General features: G+C 49.6%; 2 protein-coding genes across 2 annotated transcripts; one reads left to right on the top strand and one right to left on the bottom strand.

The window, feature by feature from the left end:
- The first annotated feature begins 7,460 nt into the window (after positions 1-7,460).
- LOC123425724 lies at positions 7,461-9,167 on the top strand. The gene has a single exon (XM_045109433.1). The coding sequence runs from the start codon at positions 7,608-7,610 to the stop codon at positions 8,730-8,732; it is 1,125 nt and encodes a 374-aa protein (XP_044965368.1). The 5' UTR covers positions 7,461-7,607; the 3' UTR covers positions 8,733-9,167.
- A 612-nt stretch (positions 9,168-9,779) lies between these two features.
- On the bottom strand, positions 9,780-11,101 carry LOC123425725 (cytochrome b6-f complex iron-sulfur subunit, chloroplastic). Its single transcript, XM_045109434.1, has 4 exons — positions 10,936-11,101; positions 10,455-10,796; positions 10,148-10,330; positions 9,780-10,043 (listed from the first exon to the last, which is right to left on the bottom strand). The coding sequence occupies exons 1-4, from the start codon at positions 10,975-10,977 to the stop codon at positions 9,942-9,944; spliced, it is 669 nt and encodes a 222-aa protein (XP_044965369.1). The 5' UTR covers positions 10,978-11,101; the 3' UTR covers positions 9,780-9,941.
- Positions 11,102-11,582: the final 481 nt, after the last annotated feature.

An 11,582-nucleotide genomic window follows, 5' to 3' on the forward strand; every position in this document is an offset into this window, starting at 1 on the left:
CTGATGTGATGTTCACGGAGCTCTAGAACTGCATCATGATGCGCAAGGTTCCCATCTACGGGCCCTATCTGTTCGCTTATATCCGTCAGAAGTGGAAAGATACCTATCCACAGGAGGAGCTATACATTCAGGTTGACTACATTGTGCACGACCCTGTCAAGCTTCGCGTCAAGGATAAATGGGCCAACCCATCAACTTCCTCTTAGCACACATGTATACTGACACAGAGACTGCTGCTGACAGAGGAACCGCCTCTCAGTCCCGCTCTTCTGCCATGCCATCTTGGGCCATCAAACTGCAGGATAAGATGAAGACTCTATTCTGTATGCAGGCTAAGGGTCAGTACCAGACGCACGTGGCTCAGAAGGAGAGCCGTCAGAGGCACAAGCGTGTCCTAAGGACTCTTGATGTTGACATCTCCAGCGGATCAGAGGATGACATCACTCCAGAGGCTACTTGGATGCAGGCTCAAGGTTACCAGTGGTCTAGCGATGAGGAGGAAGAGGAGGAGCAGGACGATCCGGAGGGTACCGACGAGTCTGGCGATGCTGAGGATGAGGAGTAACCACCTGTGGTGTTAGGTGTGCCCCTTTTTGGTGTCTTGTGCCAAAGGGGGAGAGAGTCTAGGAGCTGGATTTGCTTTCAGAGTCGAACTTTGCTTTGCTTTGCTTTCTTTCGTGTTTTGCTTCGAACTTGGTTTGCTTCTAGTTTGCTATCGTTTGTGAGACATGAACTTATGTGATATTTATTTCCATCATATGTTGTGAGTCATATGCCCCGTATTGTCATATATCTCTATCCTTTTGTTCTCATATTTCTCTCTGTGCAAATCCGGTATTGTCATCAATCCACCAAAAAGGGGGAGATTGTTGGGGCATAGTTTATGCCTAAGTAATTTTGGTGATTGATGACAGTACCGTAAAGAACTAACCGTGTGTGTTAAGGTTTCAGGTAACACACGTCAACGGCACAAGACGACTCGCCTCCTCGTTCATGGAACAGAAGCACGGCGTTCTCTACGATTCTCTTTATTTGATTCATAGGAAAGCCGTACTATTAAGAGGGGAACCGTAGTGGAAAGGTTTGGGTGGAATCAATCTTTGCACGCACACACTTCACATATTTTTCCTTACCTGCATCTTTGGAGAGGCCCCCGCCTCTATGTTTCTTTCCTCTTTGCGAAATGGTCCCCCAACGGTAGTACCGATGGCCCTAGCGGTAGTACCGCTAGCCCTAGCGGTAGTACCGCTGGAGTGCTAGCGGTAGTACCGCTGCAGCCAGCGGTAGTACCGCTAGCTGGCGGTAGCACTGCCCCTGGTCAGCGGTAGTACCGCTCCAGGAGCTTAGTACCGTCTACCTAGCGGTTGTTCGTAGACGGACCTTTTTGCAAAGACTTTCTTGGCGGTGGTAGTGCCTTTGCACTACGAGGGGCCCAGCGGTAGTACCGCTGCAGCTCGGGCAGAGAGTGGGAAAATGGTTCGATTTCCCCCCCCCCCACTATATAAAGGGTTCTTCTAGCTGTGGAACCTCACCTCTCATCCTCCCAAGCTCCATTGTTGCGTCCCAAGCTCAAAAGTGCCCGATCTCTCTCCCTAACCAATCAAACTTGTTGATTCTTTAGGGATTGGTTGAGAAGGCCTAGATCCACACTTCCACCAAGAGAAAAGTTGATTCCCCCACCAATCCCTTGCGGATCTTGTTACTCTTGGGTGTTTGAGCATCCTAGACGGTTGAGGTCACCTCGAAGCCATATTCCATTGTGGTGAAGCTTCGTGGTCTTGTTGGGAGCCTCCAAGCTTTGTGTGGAGTTAGCCCCAACCTTGTTTGTAAAGGTCCGGTCGCCGCCTTCAAGGGCACCAATAGTGGAATCACGGTACCTTGCATCGTGCGAGGGTGTGTGGAGAATACGGTGGCCTTAGTGGCTTATTGGGGAGCATTGTGCCTCCACACTGCTCCAACGGAGACGTACTTCCTGTCAAAGGGAAGGAACTTCAGTAACACATCCTCGTCTCCATCGGTTCCACTTGTGGTTATCTCTAACCTTTACTTTGTGTATGCTTATGTTGTTGTCTTTATCTTCTCGTCTTAATAACTCTCGTTGTTAGCTTCATTAGGGTTCACCTCATTGTCGTAATATTTGTGAACCCATATGTTGTTTACCTTAACTTGCTAAGTTTAATTAAAAAGTGGTCGTTGCCTATTCACCCCCCCTCTAGTCAACCATATCGATCCTTTCACTCGACAGCACGACGACGTGGTGGTGAACTAATCCAGCAGGGCTTCGCCAAGCTATGCCGGACTAATCTAGACGAGGAAGACGATTTGTGGACAAGAGTGCAGCACATGGTTTTTTTCTAGTGTAATTTGCCCTCAAAACCTCCACTATATATAGGAGGAACAAGAGGGAGGATTGCCTTGCCTACTACTCAAAGTAGGAGGGCTTCGGCCGAGCCAAGGGGAGGAATCCTCCTCCAATTCGGTTTAGTGGAGGACTCCCTTCCCACTTGTCCACCTCCTTCCTTTATTTCCTTTTTTCCTTTTATTTTTGCCTTTGGCTGAAATAGGTTATTAGGCTGGCCTCACCAGCCCACTAAGGGCTGGTGCGCCACCCATAGGCCTATTAGGTCCTCTCCCGGGTGAGTGGCCCCTCCCGGTAAAACCCCGGAACCCATTCGTCACTCCCCATACTTTACCGGTAATGCCCTAAATCTTTTCGGAAGCCAAATGCAACATTCCTATATATCAATCTTTACCTATGGACCATTACGGCGCTCCTCGTGATGTCTGGGATCTCATCCGGGACTCCGAACAACTTTCAGTCACCAACATGCATAACTCAATACTATCGAAACGTCACCGAACCTTAAGTGTGCAGACCCTGTGGGTTCGAGAACTATGTAGACATGACCGAGATACTCTCCGGTCAATATCCAATAGCAGAACCTGGAATGCCATATTGTATCCTACATATTCTACGAAGATCTTATAGGTTGAACCTCTATGTCAAGGATTCAGTTAATCCCATATATCATTCCCTTTGTCCTTCGGTATGTTACTTGCCCGAGATTCGATCATCGGTATCTCCATACCTATTTCAATCTCGTTACCGGCAGTCTCTTTACTCGTTCCGTAATACAAGATCTCGTGGCTAACTCTATAGTCACATTGCTTGCAAGGCTTGTTTATGATGTTGTATTACCGAGTGGGCCTCGGGATACCTTTTTGTCATACGGAGTGACAAATTCCAGTCTCGATCCATGCTAACTCAACGGACACCTTCGGAGATACCTGTAGAGCACATTTATAGTCACCCAGTTACGTTGTGACGTTTGATACACACAAGGCATGCCTCCGATGTCAGTGAGTTACTTGATCTCATGGTCATAGGAACGTATACTTGACATGCAGAAAACAATAGCAATAAAATGACACGATCACATTCTACGTTTATAGTTTGGGTCTTGTCCATCACATCATTCTCCTAATGATGTGATCCCGTTATCAAGTGACAACACTTGTCTATGGCTAGGAAACCTCAACCATCTTTGATCAACGAGCTAGTCAACTAGTGGATCACTAGGTATATTGCTTTGTCTATATATCCACACATGTATTTGTGTTTTCATTCAATACAATTATAGCATGGATAATAAACGATTATCTTGAAACAGGAAATATAATAACAACTATTTTATTATTGCCTCTAGGGCATATTTCCAACAATCTATCTCTCTCTACTGCGTTTAATCCCGTTACTAGCAAGACAAGATTCTTGGCAACCATCTTGAAGTGATGGGTGCAAGTTTCTGTTTGTTTGTGTGCGCATGCTAGTGACCTTGCTATCTTGGGAGACTCCTAGTGGATTGATAACCTTGATTCTTAACTGAGGGAAACACTTTGTTGTTGTTCTGCTTCACCCTTCCTCTTTGTTTAATCCCAACAACTCTTAGGGGAGTAAGCAATCACGCACTTCCTACTTCTACACATCTAATAGGAGGGTCTCTTTCTATTATGCCCTTGTAGCTCTTTCTGGTGAGCTTGCAAGGTTGCGAATAGAGGTTTGAGGGACCTTGTTAGGCCCAAAATAGTCAAGGGTGATGGGACCCAGGAAGCGGAGACACTTTGAGTCTCCCATGCGATGGGCACTACCCTTGGCCACTTTTGAGAGTCACGAGACTCTAGAATTGGTTGCTCCCTAGGTGCTCCCTGCGTTGTACACCACTCTTGATTACCCCCTCCGCATAGGGTGAGGTCGTGCTCCCTCGAGACGACCGAACCTGTTTAAAAAACATGATTGTGTCACTTTGTCAAGTGTACAACGACCTTCGCTATAAGGCCTTGGTACACACCTCAACCAACTCATACTAACCACGCTACAAGAAGCACCTCCTATTGATTGTTGATTTTTAAACTTCAATAATCTCGTAAACTAGAGCCCCAAAATAGTCTATCGGGCTAGCACCAATTTCTCATTCCTAAAATAATGCATCAAACTCTCGTAGTAGCCCTAATTTTACAGGTAACCAACATGGCCCCTTTAGCTATCCCTGGTTCCACCTACAACTAGTACTTCATCTTCGTCCAACACAAGCTCGTTGCCAGCGTCATCATCTTATAGACTACATCAACATCTTTTACCCCCCATGTCATTTGATACTCGCACCTTTACAACACATTACACCAGTTACCTCATATCTATTCGTCTTACAACCAGTGCAAATCTATAAGGAGGGTACAAATCTATTACCCCACTCAAAGGCCTGAACCCGAGTAAATCTTTTGTGTCGGCGCTGTCATCGACGAGATTATTTCTAACACCACCATCTCAATATTATTCTCCGTAAATCCTCGTTCGATCATATAACCATGATCAAGTTTTTTTTGTGTGCGATGACAACCACAATCTAGTTTCACTATGATATTTCTTTACCTACTAATAAAGCATGGATAACTTCTATCCGTACGTCATCGAAATTGCCCCCGAAGATGGTCAAAATTACCCATCAATGCCACCCGCAAGTCAAAAAATGATTCAGTTTTCTCTTTCACCGGCCCGCACGTATTATCTGAAACTATGCCGCCATATTATGTCCATAGTGAAGGACTAGCAGAATGGAGAGAGCCTTGCTCTTCTTAGCTGAAGACCCATGTTTGATTCCCTCTTCACTCTGTTTTTGCTTTTGCTTTTTCACTCTCCAGTCCCTGCCCTGCTCACTGCCGCTAGATCATCTCCATTCTTTTTTTCCTTTTCTCACGCTACCTGGCCAGAAACTAAAGTTGATCCAGAAAAGCAACCAGCGAAACTCCACATCAACCACAACCACGAGAGCTTAAATCATCGACCTCTTCCTCATCCTCTCTGCCTGCCCCACAGCACAAACGTTCCTCCCCTCCTTCCCGTCTACGTACACAAGCAGCTAGCACCAGCAATGGTAATTGGGTTTGGCACATGATGTGCTGCTTGCATGTGGATGATGATTAATTAACTGCATGCATGAGATTGCATGGCAAGTTGCTCACGGCTCTGTGCAAACACATGCACGTCTCCGGCGGTGGCCATGGCGGCTACAGCGACGTCGACGATGCGGTCGCCTTCCGCGGCAACCCAGTGGACAAGTCCAAGACCGGAGGATGGCTCGGCGCCGGGCTTATCCTAGGTATGCATACGTCCGCCGTCATGTGCGCCGCAGCCGGAGCTTTTGTAAATGTTTGTGCCGGGTGGATCGGATTATTATTGTATGTTTTCTATAAAATATTCTTGAAATTCAGAATAATTCTTTTAATTACCAAGATTTTTTACAACCATGATATTTTTTAAAAAATGTAAAGCTTGCTTCAACTTATGAATACATTTAAAAGAAGAAATATTTTCTTGCATTTACGCATAAAATTTTAAAATCAAGGTATGATGTGTGAACATAATGTGATCATCATCATTAGAGATTATAATTTTTTTTTCTCCCGTTGCAACGCACGGGCCCTTTTGCTAGTATATATTAAAGAATATAAAAAGAAGATTTTCTTCAAGATAAACTTCCATTATCTCCTAGCAAGCCAAATGCTATAAGGTACAAAACTGCAAGAAGACCCGGAATCTAAATGCTTGTTTGGCTTCATGGTAGATTCCAATGTCAATTGGTTTTCACGACGATCGTGACGCTTATTTGGACAAAATGTCACCTTGGAACTTTTTATCGTTTTGATTGACTTGCTCTTGCCTCACCCATATATTTTGGTTCCACCTTCATTTTCAAAGAATCCGTGGAATGGAAACTTTGTTTCAACAGCCCTCCGAGAACCGAACGCCTTCTGTTGTGTGTGCGTGTGCTCTTGTTTGCTGCGACGGATCTGTGACTCTGAGCGTTGAACTGGTCATGGAAAATTGGAAATTAACCAAAGGTCCAAAGCCGTCGGTAAACTGGGCCGGCGTGGTCTCGGCCGCGCAATGCGTCACGCGGCCCGTCCGCCATATCGCGCGCCGAGCAGAGCAGTTGGCGCCTGTTGTGCGTGTGTGCCATGTCATTTCTGATTTCGTAAGCACAAAGCGAACGCAACGCGAGAAGCAGAAGAAGATTTGTTCGGAAAAAAAAGCAGAAGAAAAGGAAGAAAAAGTTACCCCTCTGGTGTACCGGTTGCATATTGGACGACGGCTCGTGCTCGTCCAGCCTTTTCGCCACGGCACGGTTCAGAATTTACGAGGTTTGGTGGAACGACGGGATCCCTTCCCAGCTTTTAGTTGGGAATATATTAGCAGCAGAAAAGATTGGGGGTACGGTACTGCTGCCGGCATTGGCGTCCATGTCGAGATCCGTGAGAGCAAGTACAATAGCTGCTGGCGTGTCAGGTCATTTATAGCTTACCTTGTAGTCAATATGTACAATAGTTCATTGCAAAAGTATACTACTTATTTATTGTATGGTTCACCTTTCATATTCATAAAATGTCTAGAATCACGTGCTAGAGCTGACTCTTAGCTAAGAGTCAGCTTACCTTCTCTCTCTTTTTCTCTTTCCTCTAACTAAATAAAAATATATTAGTTTATTCTTTATAACCGGCTGACTCAGCTCTATTATAAGAACGGAGCACTCCTACCAGGCCTGTCGTTTCCCTAGGGCTTTGTGCAAGATCAGGTGACGGAATGTCTCTCGGATCAATTATTTTGTCCCTTACCGGGTCCGGGTCTGGGCTCTTGGATCATCCATCAGGAACCCAAAGATGCGCCCCTACACCTACACATCGCATTCGCACGCGTTGGAGAAAAGCGCCATAGGAAAGTTGTAAGCGCGGTTTTCCCACTGGCAATGAGAATCACCATTTACCATAGCTTGAAAATTCAAAAATTCAAAATGCAGTAGTAGTAGCAGTAGGACGGGAAAGGAATTACTAGTGCTCGGGTTTTGGATCACAGCTAGCAAATGGGCCCAGCTTCGCCCGACCTACGATCCAACTAGAAAATCCGCCCCTGCTCTCCTCCCCACCCACATCTCTCTCCTCCCAAATCCCAATGCCCCCTCGCAATTAACACCTCCTGCGGCGGCAGACAGCCTGCCTCCACCCCCGCCCTGTCATCGCCCTCCGGCCTCCGCCCACGCCGCCGGCCGGCGCCCATGACGTCATCCGCGTCGCACCACCACGACGCCCCCTCGGCCACCTCCACCCCCCGCGCCGGGGCCGGCAGCACCGGCAGCAGCAACGGCAACGGCAACGGCAACGGCAACGGAGGCCACCACCCGCCTCCTCCGCGGGCGCAGGCGCAGGCGCACGGGGCCCCGTACGTGCGCCTCATGTGCAGCTTCGGCGGCCGCATCCTGCCGCGCCCGGGCGACCACCAGCTCCGCTACGTCGGCGGCGAGACCCGCATCGTCTCCGTCCCGCGCACCACCTCCCACGCCGTCCTCTTCGCCGCGCTCGCCAAGCTCGCCCCCGCGCTCTTCGTTCCCGGCGACCCCACTCCGGCGCTCAGGTACAAGCTCCCGCACGACGACCTCGACGCGCTCATCTCCGTCTCCTCCGACGACGACGTCGACAACCTCATGGAGGAGCTCGACCGCGTCCACAGCCTCGCCGCCACCGCCGTCAAGCCGCCCCGCCTGCGCCTCTTCCTCTTCGCCGCCTCACCAGATCACTCCTCCGCGGGCGCGTTCGGCTCCGTGCTCTCCGGTGTCGGCGACGCCTCCTCCGACCAGTGGTTCGTGGACCAGCTCAACGCCCCACCGCCCGGTTCGATCGAGCGCGGCCGATCCGAGGCCTCGTCGGTCGTCTCGGAGGTCCCGGACTACCTCTTCGGCTTCGACACTACCTCCGAGGAGCCCAGCCCCGGCGCGGGTGCGCAGCCCAAGTCTGACGCGGAGATGGCGCAAGGCGACGACGACGACGCGCCGGCTCCCGTGCTGGGCGCTCCTCTGGCCCCATACGTCGCGGAGAGCGCCCCGTGGCCGGCCCCGCCGCCACCGTACATGGCGCAGCCGGTGTACTACGTGCCTGTGCGCCCCGTCCACTACCTCGACCCGGCTGGGCACGGCGGCTACATGCCTGGGCCGGTTTACCACATTGTCGGTGGGGGGAGAAACCAAGCCCCGGGAGATCTCTACGCGTCTGGGGGCGCTGGTGCCGTCTACGGCGTCCCGCGGCCCATGCCGCCATTCCGTCAGGTGATGTACGCGCCGCCACCCGCCACGGAAGTCTACTCGGTGGAGGGGAAGCCGCCGGAAGGTGAGTCTCACTCTCCCTAGGCGCAAGGGGAGGAAGAGTCATGGCCGTGGTAGATTCTGATGATCGCATGGGCTATTCCTGGAGATGGTTAGTTCTTCTGATGATCGCTTATATCCGAGCCAAGATTTTTGCATTGCCGTGGTAAATGTTCACTGTTTCTGCTGGTTACTGTTGGTAGCTGTATAGATGAGGGAGGTGGAGGATGGATGGGTCATGGATATCACATTTTTCGTCGACTGAAATAGATTCTTGGATTGTTATTATGTGATGAGTACATTTGGTGTTATTAGTAATAGCAAGTTACTGTAATGTGGGACTGGATTCATATATATTCTACTAGAAGATTTTTTTTATCTGCGAAACACAATGTTTCTGCATTTTGTATTCATATGCTTGATGCTGGATGTATCATGGTCCATGAGTGTCCTATATATCTACTCTAGCTTTGATGCCAATGTTTGCGTATTTGTTTTGCTGGAAGCTTAATTTACTGAATCCATTCTAGCTTTCTCCTTATTATATGCCACAAATTTGGATTGCTTGCTTTTGATACCCATATTGTTTCATTTCTTCGTTTTTATACTTGATTGATGTTTATCCTCAGCAGCTATTTTCCTGGCATTACCAATCCTGGATGATTCTGTACTTAGAATGGCATATTGGCTTCTCTCTTCGAGTAGGACTAGGGAGAACGAATTAAAGTTCCATTGTTGACTTGATTCAAGAGGAAAGTGTCGTTTCTGAACAGAGAAGCTATGCCAGATACTCCTACTTGAGAGAATAGCCTCTAGAGACAGTGGCTCGTATCGTTTCCAGAACAGATCGACTCTGCATTGCCCTTTTGAAACAAATGCTGCAGATATGCCATCCTAGCTCTTTAACTATTACTACTACTTCCTTTGTTCCTACATATTTGTTGTTGGGAGAACTAGACTAATTCTCTCCAACAACAAATATTGGGGTGTCTAAATTCAGGAGATGTGTTTCAGGTTTGATCAGCTATGGAAAAAGTGTCTACGTCGTACCAGATTCTGAGTCCTCAAAATATGATACAACTACTACTTATATGCAATGAAAAGGTTTCTCTTCTTTCATAGACTGTATACATATAACTGGATACAAGAAACAGGTGCATTTATAGCAGGAGTACTCTTATAGCAGCGTTCTTAGGACTGGCAGGAGGCTTAACATATCACACGAGTGAGCTTTGCTGCCGGAGCTTGTGTCGCTTATTTCCACCACGGGTTCTCGCCGGTCCTGAAGTCGGTCTCCACCCATGGCACGAAGACGACCTTGCCGTCGTCGACGTCGGCGTGAACGAGGGCCAGCGACTGTTTCAGAAGAGCAATGCAGATCAGGTCAGCTTAGTTGGGTTCAGTAAGCAAAGCAATGGATTCTTCAGAAAGGTTCAGTTGGAAGGTCTTTGTTTTCTTACCAGAGGTGCAGGTCCACGGACAACCTTGCCCTGGTTGTTGTACTGGGATCCATGGCAAGGGCAGAGGAACTTGTTCTCGGCGGCGTTCCAAGGCACGACGCAGCCAAGATGCGTGCAGACGGCGTTGATCCCGTAGGTGGCGAGGGTCTTGTCGGACTCCACCACAAGGTAGGTAGGATCACCCTGCAACGACATCCACACGATTTCAGCAACTTACTCTGGGTCTGGGCTTGGGGTGATCCAGCAGCTGCATATACTATCTCTGAAGTCTGAAGGCTTCAGAATGGCCGTTTGAATCTGAAGGTACCTTGAGCCCCTGGGCGAGCGTGCGGTCGTTGGGGCCGTGCGTCTTGAGCCAATCCTCGACGAGGATGTCGTTGCCGAGCTTGTCCTTGGCGGCGACCCCTCCGGCGTTGCTCCCGGAGCCGGCCGGGACGAGGAAGGAGCCGTAGGGGACGAGCATGCCGAAGGTGGGGAGCGAGATGGCGCCCAGCAGCAGGAGGTTCATCAGCTCCCTCTTGCTCATGTCCGGGACGCGGTCCGCGGAGATGCTGCCGGCCATGCATGTGATGTTCCTCGGGATGCGCTCCCGGCCGAAGCCCAGGCCCTTGACGGGCTTGCATAGCGAGCTCGCACGGGTTCGGCAGAGCTGTGCACCAACATGTTCTCAGCAACTCTCGCACACCCAAACTACGGCACAACAAGAACAAAAAGGAACAGGAATCCACCGAGAAGAGAAGACGGAGAGATGAGACCGCAGCAGGAACAAGGAATGAATTGCTGGTTACCTGGGTGGGGTTGGAGGCGGTGGAGAGCGCGGTGGAGGCCATGGTGGCTGGCTGCTACAGGGCGGAGAGGACGATCGAGCGAGCGAGCTAGCACTGCCTGTGTCCACCACAGGCTTGCAGATGAGGCACGGGTTATATGTCCCTGCGGGAAGTGGAGAAGAGGCGGCCGGTGATTGGTTGATGCGCAGCAAACCGGCTCCGACAACCACATATTGCGTGCCTTGTGGGTGCCTTGGCTTCCACACGCCCCCGAGCAGACTTTACATGGCCTTATCGGCACGGGGACTTGCGCTCAAACTCAGCAGCTTGCTTCCTCTACTTCAAAATACGGTCACTGAACTTGTCTTAGGGTTCACATACGGTCCTGATACAATTTTGGCTACGTATTTGTTTATAAATGGCGCTAGTCAAGTGGACATAGTAACGTTGATCGAGACACGCAGCCAAAACAGATTGGATACACAGAGATTTAAATATATTTTTTTGCAAAGTGGACACAACTAAAAGTACCCCTCCCCCACCTGGCCGGGCCTCGCTAGCTAGCCCGCTAGACCACACCAGCTCTACCCCTTGCTCTCTCCTCCATCGCCGCTCTCGAGGTGGTGTTCTCCATCGCCCATGAGGCGAGCAACCACGCTTGTGACGGC

This window comes from Hordeum vulgare, chromosome 2H (assembly GCF_904849725.1).
Source record: "Hordeum vulgare subsp. vulgare chromosome 2H, MorexV3_pseudomolecules_assembly, whole genome shotgun sequence".
NCBI classification, from domain to species: domain Eukaryota; kingdom Viridiplantae; phylum Streptophyta; class Magnoliopsida; order Poales; family Poaceae; genus Hordeum; species Hordeum vulgare.